Consider the following 15,770-nt stretch of genomic DNA (forward strand, 5'->3'; position numbering starts at 1 on the left):
ATCGACAATTCCTGTCGATATCCTATTCTACTATGCACATCGGACTCGACTGGAACTGGTTTCACAATAAACAGACTCAACTACACAAAAGCTAATTTCCACATTTCCCCGCAACATAAGTAACTCCCTTACTTCGTTGACAAATGATAATGATCCTGCCAGTATATAATATACCACATAATAAAGCACATCTAAGTCAATAGTTGAATATATCTAAAGTTAACATAACAATATTTCACGTAATACAAGTAACAAATGTAATCAATATTCCACGAGTACTTCTTTTGCTTATCTCCTTTAACACTCTCTTACACACTTTCTATGCAGGGTACGTATTGCATTTTGCAAGAGGAAAAAAAAAAACACAAATGGAGCATTGCTCCTATTTATACCATAAATAAGGCGGCAAAAGTTGTTCTCATTGGTTATAAGTTTCAACTTCAATTGCTAATCCACCATTCCACATTAGCTATAGGCTTGATTAGTCATCAACATAAGTTTCAATAGTCATCACCCTAAAGTGCTTACTAAGCACTCTAAAAGCCCTCCGTGATAACACCTAAGCTACATACTTTTCACCAAACAAGCTAATGATCATATTAGTGTCCTTAGGTTGGCATGGTGAGTGAACTACGTGGCAAACTTTGCCACTCCAAGAAAGCCATTTGTCCTCACTTTCCTAGTCCAAATGGGTTAACAAAAAAAAATGTATAAGGTTCATAGTGAAATAATTTCAACCCAAACTTAGCTTAACCTAAGCTAAATAAAAATATTCCCCTTTAAGCAAGACTAAATAAAAGGAGAGTCTAAAAGTTTAATCCAATGAGCACGACTGGAAAAAGGTGCATAAAATTCAGAAATTATAGGACTCCACACTCATACAAGTTTGTGTTAAGTAATGATTAAAATCTACTCACTCATGTCTAAAATTGTCATCTTGTTCAACAAAAATAATTTTATCATTTTTATGGTTTGTTAAACACAATGAATTAAGAACTAACTCATCTTTGTATTATACTGACATTTTTTTTTCTGAAAAATACTTCAAGTTTGAATATTCAACAACTATTTAAGAAAACATACCAAATTAACCATAGATACAAACATAATGTACTAGAAGCTTAGAAAAGAATTTGTCACTCACATGAAAAGTAAAGTAAACAAAGTGTAATGGATTGAGGCTTCAAAGAGCAATTTGCATGGAACGAGTTTATCACTATATGACATTCCAGTTATACACACATGACATCGTGTTATTAGAACGAAACGTCACTATGCCGATAACTCGTTTATGTAAGTCCTTCATAGTCACGCTTTCTAAAATTTGTCATTTTCCTCAAAAACCGATTTAACCCATTGGAAAACCCCACTTTCCACTAGAGATGACAATTTAACCAGTCCAATCAGATACTCGTAGGTAACCAATCTGAACGATAGGAAATTCATTATCCAACGAGGTTTGGTTATAGAGGATCTCCGTTAGGAGATTCTACAGTTTCGAGTTGGAAAAAAATAAACAGATTCATGAGATGACATATTTGAACCACGTCCGCCCCGTTGCCAACCCTACTTCCCATCCACCATACCACGTCATCCTTCAACTCCATAACCATAAATGCATGAACCACGAATGAACTAAGTGGTTAATCACAAACTTAACCAATCAATTAAATTAAATAATTATAATTTAAGAGTAACAAGTGGTTAATAGAGACGTGCACTACACAGCCAGAGCATCAGCATCAGCGTACGCGAGGCGAGAGAGAGGGATATGACTCATATGAGAGTGGAGCGCATACTGTGCAAACGCAGAAAGCAACTTCCCACAAAGGCCAAAAGCGATTCTTTAATTTCCTTCTTTCACCGACTGGATATTTCTTTCCACAAAACGCTATCTTTCCAGTTTCCACAGGTAAAAGCTTTTGCTCTTTTCGTTTAAGGCTCGCAAATTTTGATTAATTATTTATCTGGGTTTTTGTGTGCAAGAACTAATTTTCTTGTTTGGATTTTCTTAATTTTGTGAAATTTGCATCTGGGTTTTGATTGGATTTGTGGGTTTGCAGCCTTTGATTCAATTGGGTTTCTTGTTCGCTATTTTCTGTATTTTTTTTTTTTTGGGGGGGGGGGGGGGGGGTGGTTTACTGTTTTGTTTCGAGTGATTTTTCAGTTTTTTTTTTCAATTGGGGCTTTTGTTTGTCTTAATTGCTTAGTAGAAAAGCATTGTGAGAGTTGAATGAGTGTTTGGAATTGAAGAGGGTCTCACAGGCTTTGTGCTTCTATTGTTCCTTTTAGCAAAGGAAGCATATTGGGGATTCTACAGGTTGTCCTTTTGTTCTCATGCTAAAAATACTTTAAGATTAGGTTCGATTGCTAGTGATTGCATATGTAACATACAAAAACGGAACATGCTTTAAGCACTCGAATTCAAAGTGCAACGCCATCACTAATTTCTAGTACTGCATGCTTAGAAATATTTCGTATGTATCGTGGTTTTAGCCGCTTTAATTCATAGGATTAGCTTTCTCGAGTGATGGCATTGTGGGCGGGAGCTTTTAGTTCCGGAAAACTGACGCCAATATTTGTCTGTCCTGTGTTATTGATTGCTCTAGTAACTATAGTTTGCATACGGAAAAACATGTCACCTTAGTCCCCCATAAGCATGAGCATTAAGCACTTCAAGTTAAATGTCATACTTCGGTGAATGTGGAATGGCTGAGAATTTAACATATGGGTGTTTGTGATAATCCCTTTTCTTTTATAGTTGCAGTTCTTATTTGATTGCAATTAACAACGTAAAATCCCATTTAAAATTTTTGGGATCATGAAATTATCAGTTTTGCACAGTCTGAAAAGCTAATTACATCGTCTCTTCATAATTTACCGACTATTTTGTTGGCTGGTCGATAATTTTGCAGTTTACATGTTTCTGCCTGTTTGAGACCATATTTACTACCTGTAAACTCTTATTTCTTATTCTTGCCTCTTTGCGAAGGTTAATTAAATATTTTAAGCACTTTGTTGTGGCTTCTTTTATGTTTTAGTAACATAATATCCTTTTAACGTTGTAGTATGTAATCTTCTTAACTCATAGTAACATTTTAATTATTTTGAATCTATAGCAATTGACTTAGTCGCCTATGATGCTAAATAACAGAAAGCAATGCCCCTATCTACACTTGTGTTGGGTGCATAACAAGAATAACTGCAGAGAATGGGAGGTTGTTGCTGTTCTTCCAGAAAAGCTCGTGTGCAACTGCATGGAGCACCTGTATACATCTATGTCTGTGTATTTCCCTTCTCACTCTAACATCTCTTTTGTTATTATAGTTTGCTTTTCATTGAGTACCTGACTGTTTCGGGCTGATAGAGGAAATAATTTTATCACATGTTATTAGGATAGTTGCTTGTTTTTGCTATTGTATTGGTTTACTATATATGCATTAACATTTCATTCTTAGTTATCTTTCTTTCCTTTCTTAAAAACTCTTTTCTTCAGTGTCCTCCGGTTTTGGAAGAGCAAGAGTTGTTAAGATCTCATGATGTCACAGCCTCCGCAATCAGTGCAGGACTTCTGGTTCGTTGGGATTTGGAATCATCAATACCTGACACTTACAGACCCCCTCCTCCACCTTTGCCATATGATATGGTCTTTGGATCAACAGATTCTGATTCTGCCAGGGAAACAATTAGTTGCAGTAGTTTTGATACTTCCGCTACTTGTGGAGATCTTGGGGAATCAGACTGCAAAGTTCAAGAAAGTTCTTTGGATATCTCACCGAAGAAGTTAGGACTTTCAAAATCAAATGAACCTCATGGTTTAGAAAAAGAAGACGAGGATGTTTGTCCTATTTGTCTCGAAGGTACTTTACCATCAATAGAAGAGAAAATCCCTTTTTGCTTCACTTTGCTATTTTTAACTGCGGGTAGCTAATGATTAATCTTGTTTCTCCACTCGCAGAGTATGAAACCGAGAATCCAAAGTTTATCACAAAATGCAAGCACCACTATCACCTCTCGTGTATCCTTGAGTGGATGGAAAGAAGTGATGCCTGTCCTATATGTGATCAGGTTTGCCTTTTAAAATAAGTGATACGTGCAGTTATTATATATTTTTCATCAGATTGTCATGGAAAGGAGTTCGTTTTTCTAGATAGTGCCTTTGGTATTCATCTGTCAACAATGCTTGCACAGGAAGTCATTTCACCAATGAAGAAGGTAAAAGAAGAGTAGAAATTACTGATGCACCTGATTTTTGGTGGAATGATGATTACGGAACGGTTACAATTGTAAGGGTGAGCCTAGTTAATTGTTGACTGGATGAACCCTAGGTGCTAATTATTGAGTCATCAAATCTGTCTGAGTTTGTCTTATGTGGTATTTAAAGCCCTTATATTTGCAATTTAAAGTTTCTCCTCTGATATTTCAGGAACTGGCAGTTGACCAAACCTTGTAGTTTGTAGCTCGTTCTTTTGTAAAATCAAAGTTTATTTGCTGCTTGAAGTCAGAGATTGCCAACTCAGTAGACTCTAGACCGACAGTAGCTCTTCGTTTCGAAACTTGCCAGGGATGTGTGGCCTGCAGATTCATTTATAATTTCGGTCATGCTCAAATTGAAGATTGCACCGAAGCTCTTTAGTTAGCTGTATTAGCGGGTCAGTTGATGGCGGCAAAGTCTCTTTCCCTATGTTTATAGCTTGATTCAAATTCTCAGACAGGCCTCTAGATTTAAAGTGGAGCAACCAAGAGGTTAAGAACAAGGCCTTCCTGTGGAACCAAGGTAACGACAGTTCCGCTATGTACATATCTCTTAGTTTGTTGTAGGAATCCTTCTGTTGCCCATTTGTTGCTGTCTGCTGCAGGATTTGATCACACACTGCAGTCCTTAAATTTGTAATTTGTGTAAATCACATCTCTTTTACTTTGTGGGTGGATTTGATTTGGAAAAATTGTCTCATGTATAAAAGCATGCAATGATCAAGAAATTTAGTCCTGAAAAGTATACCACACAAAGTTGATCTTATATACATTTGGGAAATTAAGGGCCTCGTTGATAATCATTTCGTTTTTGTTTTTTCGTTCGAGATAAGAGGAGAAAATAGGAAGAAGGGCCGAGGTAAAATGGTGGGAGAGATGTGGAAGTGGATGTTGAATGGTACACAAAATGCAAAGTGAAAACAAAAAGTGGGAAACAAATTAGGAGGTGTCTCACTGTACATGGATGATATACTAATTTTTCTCCTCATACAGTCTTGCTATAACATGAGGCGATATCGTACTTTTGGCCTCCAAGTCAAACGTTACACCAAGTCAGAACCGGCGGTCCTAAGGATTGCAACGTACCGTATGACTTCGAACTCGAATTAGAATTTCGAAACCTTGCTTTCAGCTTAATTTTTGTTGAACTGTCTGCTTCAACTTCCAAGAATTGGGAAAAAGCGTACCTGCGTATAACAATGCAGATTAAGGATGAGCTGGTGGCATACAAGAGACTCAGAGAGGCACAAAGCGAGCCTCTTGTTATCACAAAGGGAAACATTTGGAAACCTTCTCTCACTTGGTTATTGTGAAAACAAGGACTTGTCTACTAGTAAAACGTACTTGTCCCCAATATATAACAAGCTTTTTCTTTTTTACACAAGCAATATTGAAAATATAAAAAAAAATATTCGACCACAAAACTGCAAGTGCTTGAATCCGAGAATTTTACATTTACAATGAACCATATCAATTATTAAACTTTTGTATTAATGCTTTCGAGAAATGATGTTGTGTTGATGTTCAAATAACGAATTGTCATTCTTGTTGTTTCCAAACACTAGAAATAAAAACACCATATTTCGTGTTTTTTTACATTTCGTAAGACCAATTCTAATGTTTGGAGTTAAAACCTAAATTTTTAACCCAGAAAATTTAGGTTATCAATAAGTTTTAATTCCGTTGGGCTCGTTCTGGGTGGACAACAACCTTGTCAGGGTAGGCCTCACTTCCTATCAGTGCTCACATGTTGGGCGCATCAAGCTTGTGCGACCTCCTTTATTCTAGGCGCGTCTATGCGCACTGTGGGATCTTTAAATTAGGCCAAATCTTGGCTAGTATTTGCCCCCAAAAGTTAGTTTTAACTCAAAACTTATTTTAGAGCCAACTATTGAGTAAGTTTGGGGAAATTTAAAACCTAAATTTCAAGTTTTAACTTAAGGATTGGAGATGGTTTAAAAGTCTTAAACACAACTAATTATTGGACGACATCTCAGATGATTGAACGTCTTTTGAAAAGATAACACTAAATTATTCAAGCTTTCACGGACGCTTAAACTTTAAAATTTAAGTGACAGGTAACGTATCAAAATCAATCACAAGTGAAGGACAACCTTATTATATATTCTTAATCTTTGAATAAACACTCCATCTTTAATACTTAACGACATAGGTTACGTGTTCTATTTGAAGAAAACGGAATGATGGCTGGACCACTTAATTCTTAACCTTTACAATTAGGTCATCATTAGCGTGATGATTAATAAGACAAATTTTAAAAAAGCAAAAAATAGAATCGCAAAGTTCAAAGATTTTTCCAAGGCACGCGCAGCACATGGACAAAGACACGACGAAAAGATTTGTCAATGACTCTGCCACTACTTTTTCTGAAATAGGATTATATTCCGATCATTTTCATTTAATATCCTGCGTTGATAAATTATTTAAAATTTTTATTTAAAATTCAACATAAATAGTATTTAGGGGTTTTTAGATCCAGATTAAAAAATATAAAATGTTTTTAGGAATGAATCCAATTATCTAATTATATGTTTTTATTTCTTTTATACTCATTTTATGTTTTCTAAAAATATTAAAAATCAATTAAAATCTTCTAATATTATGCATTTTCCAACTCCAAAAAAATATATTTCATATCTTATAACAAAAAAACTGATATACTAACATAAATTTATCTGCAAAAAATTTTACGCTAACTCAAGTAACAAATATATGAATGTATATAATACCTATACGTGAGATATAAAACCTAATTAAAAGGTAGAAAAAAACATAACATACCTACAATCAAGACACATTAATCTGAGACAAGTTGATTATAAAAAAAGAATCAGTCATATAGGTAGATAAATATAATTAACCTATGATATAGGTTGATTATAAAAATTAAAAATAAAATCTATAAATGGGGTTTAAAGCAGTAGGAAGAACGAGAAATAAGAAAAAGATAAATAAAAAGAAATAATTAAAGAGATAATTGGGAAAAATTTTGATTTTTATAATAAATCTTATCATTGAACAAATAACTATTAATAATTAAATAATTAAATATAACAAATTGGACTTATTTTAATAAACTGGACTATTCCTACTATTGGCTCAAAAAATTAGACTTATATCAAGTTTCTTTTAATATTTGACGAAAGTTAAACGCATAATATACAATAAATGATTAAGATAAATTAATCTCTAAAATAAAAAATTAGAACATTTATCAAAAAGGAAAATTATAAATATTTAGATCTGTTGGGATCCAACCCTCCCCTAATTCTTGGTCCCCACTCTCCTTATTTTTAATTTCTTTTTTCCATACGGAACTTATTATTTAATTTCCAATTTTTTTTGTCAATATTTAGTTTCCAATTTAAAATTCTCTTTATTCGATATTTTCCGTTCCCCTGTTGAAACTTTGAAACTTGAAAAAGAGATGACCTCCCGCGTGAGTGGACTTAAGAGAACATTTGTCCCCCACCATTACCTTTTCTGACCAATTATTTTACCAAAATACCCTCCATCACAAGAGTGGTTTTCTTGTCCCTTTCGTGAAAGCTACTTCGACTTATATTTATTTTCCTACCAATATAAGATAGTAAGGAGAATTTCAAAGGATATATAGGAGTAGGTAATGCATTTTTTGGGAGTGTGATTATTGCAGTGCCCGCCAATTACATTTTGAATCAAGCTCTTGTGTCTTATGGAACAAACATAGTCATTCTCGGGTTTTATTAATTTTTATATGTTAGTAAATACATGAAAAATCGAGAATTAGACAATTATAGTTTTTATTCTAAATAAGTAATTAGCAAGCATGTAATCAAATTTCAACTGAGTTACATAATTGTTCATCCTAAAAATTACAAAGCCTACGTGGCTCGCAGGCCGAGTAACTAATAAGCTAACTACGTCATTCGGTTGAATGCGGGGCGTGCCAACTTGTCGGCCGAGCTCGGCCGAGAAGTAAAATTTGTTGATGTTGCGTTGAGCGCGTTGCTGACTTCTTTATCTTGCAACTGCAATCGAGGAAGGAACAAATCTCGGCCTTTGGATTCTCAAGCCTGAAGACGAGGCTGCTAGTTCTGCGAAGTTCACAAATCGTCGGCGCCCGATTCAGTCACAGTGATTATATTCGTAAGAGTATAAGCACATCGAATCGACACCAAACTATACAGACACAAGTATTCAAAGGTGATGTATGTCTTGATGGTGAATGTGGTTCGGCTGTCAGAATGCCGAACTCTGAAACTCACTTTTGAGTATCCAATCATAAAATCCCTCGGCGTCCAGTACGCCGAATGTCGTAACTCGTAACACCTTATTTCGCCGAGAAGGCTAATAAGATGACCTCTGCCAATAAGGATTCGAAAATCCTTCTCGACCAAGACTTGGATAGGTAACCAGTCGGCCTCGACGCAATGCTGTTTATCCAAACTGAAGGTGCTGTTCGGTCGACTGATTCTACGACAACAGTGTTGTTTATCCAAACTGAAGGTGTTCGCCAGTTGCCTCCACAGTGCTGTTTATCCAAAATGAAGATGTGTCGGCGGGAAAAAGAAAATAAAAATCTCAAGATGTTTGAGAGGTTTTGCGCAAGGCAGTTGTGTGTTGAATTGAAGGTCCCGAATTGTTGCATGATGTCTTGTATTTATAGCACCAACTCCTTCTTGAGATTGAATTAAACTCATATCTGGACTGGGATTCCTTGTTTTGTTCCAACTTTGCTTCGAACAACCCTACTCCCACTAAGACTTTGAACTCACCCCTTTTTAGGGCTTTATTCATTGTTGGTCGAGAATCCTAATTGCACTAGGACTTCCTCGACCCCTTTACTTATCTGAACTACTCCTTCTTGTGATAGGACTCAACCATCCCTGCTGAATGGCCCGCAATCACCAAACAACCCATAGTACTTTTGACACGGTTTTGCCCCGAGCACAAACCTACACTCGGCCCAACAATATTATTTTGGACCCAAACAATAATACATTTTCAAAATTTTCTGACTAATCAACTGAGGATTAAAAAGGCAATAATATCTCTCTTTTTTGTACACAATTTCTCTTTTACCTTATTTCTTGGACAAACATTATGTGCTTAAGAAAACTTGTAAATCACATCCCGTTAAAAAAAGAATGAATCTATATTAGCCATAATTTACTCCTCTCATTGTCTCACATATGCAACTCATATCCTCATCCTAAATTAGGAGTAAGAATTTAAAGCATAATTAATTTTTTTTTTTTTTTTGTGTAACAAAATAAAGAAAATTACCTTTAATTCCCTTTACATAAATAAACACACTCAATGTAAAAGAGCAAGAACAATAAGGTATTTCGGTAATTTCACGTACACGTCTTGACCCTTTTTGAGAAAAATTATTTCATTCTACCATTATTTTTTTTTAACAAAAAATATTATCTACACTAAGATAGAGGGGGTAAGCCAAGGGAGAGAGGGTTGGCTTAACTTCACAATGAGCTAACAATAATGTAGTTCAAATTCGCCTTTGACGAGAATCAAACATAAGACTTCTCACTTACAAATGAAGAAGAACACTACTAGACCTTAATACTAAGTGGCTCCATTCTACGGTTACTAAATGACTGGAATTAGTTTAAATTATTATTTTTAGAGTTGTATGAGAAGATCAAAATTTTAAAGGAAAACTAATGAAAATGTTTTGAAAACTTTGAGTTTTAACCAAAATGATAAAAAAATATTGTAATTGATTACTACCAAAAATGATTTTTTTAAAATAAAAATATCATTGACGTTAAAAATAAACAATACCAAAAATCTCTGACTAAGACTCCCAAATTTTAAATCAAATTTACACTCCAGCTTTATCCTTATTTCCATTGTCGTTTCGTGAAGCCCTTCCATTTATCCTCGTAGCATTGAAGTGGAATCTCAGGTTTATTTAAAAAAAATATATATATTTTTTGTCAGACCTTTTTCCCTTGTGCCTTGGCAGCTTTTACAGATTTCCATAATCTCTCCCCCTGCCTCTCTCTGACCAAAAAGAAGTCGGTGCTTTTTCAGTGAATTGAGGCTTCAGCCATCAACAGCACCATTGCCTTTTTTCCCGGATAATGTTTTCCCGGAAACCAAACACTTCCAATACTGAAACAAAATGAATGAAATTTCACCACGGCCGCCGTCGCCGCCACCCGCCATGGCTTCTTCCATGCTGCCCATTTCTCTTCTGCTTCTTCTACTCCAAGCCTTTCTTCTAAAACCCACAAACGCCATCCCCATTGACGAATTGTCACCCCGAATCGAATCCCAGTTCTACACCAGAGCCAAACTCCCCGACTTTCCTGACTCCCCCACGCGCAGCACAAACGGGTCTCCCGTACCCGCGACGGCGACGGCGACGGCGAAGCTCCCGAATTTACAGTACCCAATGGCGAGGAACAGCGAAGTTGTAATCTTTGGGAACGCGACGCTCTCGAGCCCCAACCGGACCTTTGCACTCGGCTTCTTCTCCACCAACGACGAAAGTCCCAAATGGTACTTGGGCATTTGGTATGCTCTGATTCCGGTCCCGACTTACGTCTGGGTCGCGAACCGGGACCGACCCGTCAATAATCTCACCTCCTCGAGCTTGGAAATCACCGGGTCGGGTCGGTTGGTGGTCAAAGAATCCGGTAACTCAATCGTGTGGTCGAGCACGAACGCGGGGATCGGCGTTAGCGTCAAGCTTTTGGAGAATGGCAATCTGGTTTTGCTTACCCAGGGAGGCACCGTCGCGTGGCAGAGCTTCGATTACCCGACTGACACGTGGCTTCCGGGGATGAATCTGACGAGCGAGCGAGGGCTTACGTGTTGGCGGAGCTTCATAGACCCTGCGCCGGGTTTGTATTCTTTGCGGCTGAGAGCGCCGGAGTACGGTGAGTTTGAGCTCGTTTTTAATGGTACTGCAACTTATTGGACAACTGGGAATTGGACCGGTAATGCCTTCGCTAATGTGCCTCAAATGACGGTGCCTTACATATATAAGTTCCATTTTATCGACCCATTCACGCCAACGGCGTCGTTCGGGTTCACTGAGTCGCCGCTGGATGGCCGGTTGGACCTGCCTCTGACCCGGTTCCAGATGGACCCATCGGGTCAGCTCAGGCAGTTCACTTGGGCAACCCAGACCTGGAACACGTTTTGGTTTCAGCCTGAGAAAAAGTGCAGAGTGTTTGGTATGTGTGGGCCTTTTGGGGTTTGCAATGGTGAAACACCTAGGCCATGTGAGTGTGACTCCGGTTTTCAGCCGGTGGATGAGTCTAGTTGGCACTTAGGGGACTACTCGGGGGGTTGCCGCCGGGTGTTTAATGAGGGAGTGGCTTGTGGTCAGAGGGATGATAGGTTTGACAAGGTAGGTGTTGTGAGATATGTTGGAAGTTATAGTAAGCCTTATAGAATTAACTTTGACGATTGTCAGCACACATGCTTGCTTTCATGTACTTGCATAGGTGTGGACTACGATAACATTACTGGCGTGTGTAGAGTGTATTATGGGTCTCTCTCGAATTTGCAAAATTTGAGCTCCGAAAGTGGATTTGCTTATGATTTCTATTTAAGGGTGCAAAAAAGTGCGACAAGATTGGAGAAGAAGGTGCTAAATCGTGTTGTTTTGAGTGCTAGCATTGCTGGGTCAATTGTAATTTTGGGCTTTGTAGCGGCGGTGGTGGTGATTTTTATTAAGGTACGAGAGAAGAAGAAGAAGAAGAGAGAAAAAGAAAAGGTTCAGCTTATGTCAACCTTTAATTTGAAGGTATTTTCTTATAAAGAACTTGACACTGCAACACGGGGTTTTTCAGACAAACTTGGGCATGGTGGATTTGGAGCTGTTTTCCACGGGGAGTTATCAGATTCTACTATTGTTGCAGTGAAGCGCTTAGACAGGCCAGGTGGTGGACAGAAAGAATTCCAAGCGGAAGTTTGCACGATTGGGAACATTCAACATGTCAATCTTGTCAGACTTAGAGGCTTCTGCTCAGAAAATTCCCATAGACTTTTGGTTTATGATTACATGCCAAATGGTGCTCTTAGTGTGTACCTACGTCAAGATGGTCCAAATTTGAGTTGGGATGTTAGATTTCGGATAGCAGTTGGTATGGCAAGAGGCATTGCATATTTACATGAGGAGTGTAGAGAGTGCATAATCCATTGTGATATCAAACCAGAAAACATTTTGCTTGATAGTTCTTGCACTGCAAAGGTGTCAGATTTTGGGTTGGCAAAGCTAGTTGTACGGGACTTTAGTCGGGTATTAGCCACAATGAGGGGCACCAGGGGTTATATGGCGCCAGAGTGGATATCTGGTGTGGCAATCACCACGAAAGCTGATGTATACAGCTATGGAATGACACTAATAGAATTACTTGCAGGCCGCAGAAATGTGGAGGTGCGCCAATCTGTAGATGGAAGAGAGGGTGCAAGTGAAACAACTGACAGTTTGTTTTTTCCTCCGCGGGCGGCACAGAAAATAATTGAGGGCAATGTAAGGGAAGTTATTGACGATAGGCTCGGATGCACATATAATATTGAGGAGGCAAAGCGTGTTGCAATGGTGGCAGTGTGGTGCATACAGGATGCCGAGGCAATGCGGCCTACAATGGGGATGGTAGTGAAAATGTTGGAAGGGCTGGTGGAAGTGACTGTTCCTCCAGCACCCAAATTGTTGCAAGCACTGGTTTCGGGGGAGTCTTTTTGCGGGGTAAAGGCTGATTCTGGAATTGGGTTATCTAATGGCAGCGACTTCTCCGGTTACAATACAAGATTATCTAGTGGTTGTTCAGAATCGTCTATTGGTAATGGCTCTTCCCTAGTGACTGAGATTGTGGATGATAACCAAAGAAGTTCAGTGGGCTTTACTGACCAAGGCTAACAGCATTGCAAGCCAGTTGTGTTTTCTGCCCTTCTTCACAATGGGTATTTTTTTTCCCCTAGTAACCCATTTAAGCATTTGATTGATTCATTCGCTTCATATATGGTTTGGGAAGGAGTATCTGGTGTAAATGTAATATTGATGGATTGTGGCCAAATATCAAATGTTTTTTGAAGTGTTGTTGGATTTATAAATATATGGTTTGAATAGTCCTTAGCTTTAGCGTTTATTTGGGCTTGGTTGAGTCACAAGTAAGGTTCCTTGAGTATTTTCTTTTTATGTCGATTATCATGTTATGAGTGATTTGTTTAAAATGTCAATTCTGTTTTAAATGCAGACTCATATAGCTAATGGTTAATTACGCAATACCTTACTGGTTTTGGTGCCTAGCCTTGTTCTAGCTGGAATGCTGCCATGGTTCTCTTCAGTGTCTATAGCATACGTTGCCATTGATTTTCTTCAAAGGTAGGAGCCCCCAACTGCCAGATGGCAACACTGCTCATATGAATTCAGGTACATATAAGTTACCTAGGTTTAGATAAATTGATTTAACTGAAGTGTATATAGATAAATATTACTCCGTAGTCTCCATTGACATGCATACCTCGTTGCCTATATGCTCTGTCTGATGCTTTCTGTTCCGTATTATTGCATTTCTGATCAATATGCATGTCAAAAGTATTCCTCAAAAGTTTTGACTTGAAAGATAGCTCAGGAGAGTCAGGACTGCCAAGTATGCCACGATTAAGAATCCCAAAGACACTGCTCTCTCATTCACTACGACAAAATTGTTTATTGACTATTACTTAACACGCTTTGGTCATATGTCTCTGGTTAATCTGCTGTTTGCACACTCAACATTGTTCCTCAACTATTACTTAACATGAGTTCGTCAGATTGTGCCAGATTAATCAAGTAGAGCTGGTAAAGCAATCTGTTTGACTATTGCATGGTTCTTGTTTTTAGTTTAGATGAATTTAGATTTTCAGTTACCCATTCGTATTTTATCGTCACTTGATTTCAACTTGAATTATTATTGAAAGATTATTGATGTATTTTCTGCTATGGCAGTTCTAGTTGCCCTTCACAATGAACCAAACTGTCGGTTAAATTGCCTCAAAGAGGCTGCACAAGCAAACTGCCGATACTTGCCTTTCTACTTCTACGATAGTCTTTGCGAGCTTCTTCATCTTTCCCTCAGAAAAAGAAAATAAACATCCCAGGCACCGCCATCGGACTGACAAGGACAACATTAAAAATGGTATGTGTTTTATCCCTCAATTTTTAAAATTGATATCTGTCACCATGTTTCATGCTTCTTTTGTTAATATACTCTGCCTTTTAGGAATGCTGTTAGGGTATGGATCCAGGGTCGTATTTAAGACAATTTTTGAAAGATTCACTGGGGTTTTGTACTTGCAGGTTCAACTGCATTAGCCATCGCAGGGATTATAGCTGGGTACTCGAGACCAGTGAAAGTTACTGGATTTGGCATAGGTACAATCTTTCCCTCTTCCTTTGCTCAAAAGCAAGTACAGCAGCTACAAGTACGGTGGATACTGACAATCAAATACTCCCAACCGGAGCCTATGAGTTGACTGGACAAGATTTCACTTCTAAGAGTTCAATGGGAAAGGGGAGAATGTGCTGCCAAGAGAATAAGACTTGTCCTATTGCATCCAGGAAGCAGTTTCTTGAAACGAGTAGAAGGCACTTTACTTCCATCAGCTGAAGCGGAGTTTTCCGTTCATGTAATCTTCCTGTTTGTATTTCTTGGTGAATGGTTTGGGAGATGTTGTTTTGTGAATATGTTTCTGTATACATATTACATAGGCATATAGGCAGTGGCAGAATTTGTGGGCAGAGGAGAACTGTCATTGGATGCTTTGTGGGACATTATATCGACATGAAAGACAAGTATATTTGTAGGTCTCAAATTTCAGTGATTTCATTTTTGACATTCCCTCTGGCCAGGTAGGTAGGTGGATATGCAGGGAGATATTCCCCCGTCATGTCGCTTTACCTTAACCTTTTTGCAAATGATGATGACTTTTCCTTTCCATAAAGGTATTGGAATTCTTTTCTAATACTTCATGATCATTTACCAATTGTAATTATTAAAACTATTTCTTTCCACATGCGTGTGCGACAATTAACTTTTATTTTGTTTTATTATTTTTTTATTAAATTTTGAAAAGATATAGTGGATTTACTAATCGGAAGGAGATCATTTCCTAATCTCTTCCACTAAAGTTATCAAATCAAGTAATCCAGACCTTTGAAATTTGATCCAACAGTTAAAAACAAGGGTTTCCTTTAAAAGTTATAATAACTTTAACTATTGGATCAAATTTCAAAAGTCCGGATCATTTGATTGGGTGGTTTTGGTGGAAGAGATCTGGAGATGATCTCTTTCCTTACTAATCATCCCGTCTCAATTTTTTTAATCCTCATTTATTTATTCATTTATACATATATATATATAATTAACTTTCAATATATTGTCAATATATTATTGATATGTTTTTTTTTTTTTTTTTTTTAAAGGACCAACTGGAAGTCCATCATTCTGGAGGCCAGGAAGATTCAAAGAGGCATTTCAGCCTCCTCGCCA

At 37.6% G+C, this 15,770-nt stretch overlaps 2 protein-coding genes across 8 annotated transcripts; both read left to right on the forward strand.

Annotated features, from left to right (window-relative positions):
* Positions 1-1,751: 1,751 nt before the first annotated feature.
* LOC137720456 (probable E3 ubiquitin-protein ligase RHB1A) lies at positions 1,752-4,997 on the forward strand. Of its 3 annotated transcripts, none has more exons than XR_011066519.1 (6): positions 1,752-1,912; positions 3,155-3,280; positions 3,497-3,860; positions 3,959-4,068; positions 4,192-4,292; positions 4,427-4,997. XR_011066519.1 is itself a non-coding variant. In XM_068459526.1 (5 exons), exons 2-5 carry the CDS (start codon positions 3,212-3,214, stop codon positions 4,451-4,453), a joined length of 570 nt encoding a protein of 189 aa, XP_068315627.1. In that variant the 5' UTR covers positions 1,755-1,912; positions 3,155-3,211; the 3' UTR covers positions 4,454-4,997. The 3 variants fall into 3 exon arrangements, 1 of the variants encoding a protein (XP_068315627.1); XR_011066520.1 differs by lacking the exon at positions 1,752-1,912 and adding an exon at positions 2,150-2,320; XM_068459526.1 differs by lacking the exon at positions 4,192-4,292 and having other exon boundaries at positions 1,755-1,912.
* Positions 4,998-10,216: 5,219 nt separating this feature from the next.
* Positions 10,217-15,222, forward strand: LOC137720261 (G-type lectin S-receptor-like serine/threonine-protein kinase SD2-2). Of its 5 annotated transcripts, none has more exons than XM_068459305.1 (4): positions 10,217-13,200; positions 13,494-13,669; positions 14,228-14,417; positions 14,579-15,222. In XM_068459305.1, the coding sequence occupies exon 1, from the start codon at positions 10,406-10,408 to the stop codon at positions 13,154-13,156; it is 2,751 nt and encodes a 916-aa protein (XP_068315406.1). In that variant the 5' UTR covers positions 10,217-10,405; the 3' UTR covers positions 13,157-13,200; positions 13,494-13,669; positions 14,228-14,417; positions 14,579-15,222. The 5 variants fall into 5 exon arrangements, with proteins under 5 accessions (XP_068315406.1, XP_068315407.1, XP_068315408.1 ...); XM_068459306.1 differs by having other exon boundaries at positions 13,494-13,621; XM_068459307.1 differs by having other exon boundaries at positions 13,558-13,669.
* The last annotated feature ends 548 nt before the right edge of the window (positions 15,223-15,770 follow it).

Source organism: Pyrus communis, chromosome 16, assembly GCF_963583255.1.
Source record: "Pyrus communis chromosome 16, drPyrComm1.1, whole genome shotgun sequence".
Classification (NCBI taxonomy): Eukaryota; Viridiplantae; Streptophyta; class Magnoliopsida; order Rosales; family Rosaceae; genus Pyrus; species Pyrus communis.

What these genes read in the sequence shown, in the direction of transcription:
- LOC137720261 (XM_068459305.1), top strand. Translation starts at nt 10,406, where the DNA reads ATGAATGAAATTTCACCACGGCCGCCGTCGCCGCCACCCGCCATGGCT.
- LOC137720456 (XM_068459526.1), top strand. Translation starts at nt 3,212, where the DNA reads ATGGGAGGTTGTTGCTGTTCTTCCAGAAAAGCTCGTGTGCAACTGCAT. An exon ending in TTGTCCTATTTGTCTCGAAG is followed by an intron (nt 3,861 to 3,958) that starts GTACTTTACCAT and finishes CTCCACTCGCAG; the next exon opens with AGTATGAAACCGAGAATCCA. An exon ending in CCTGTCCTATATGTGATCAG is followed by an intron (nt 4,069 to 4,426) that starts GTTTGCCTTTTA and finishes CTGATATTTCAG; the next exon opens with GAACTGGCAGTTGACCAAAC.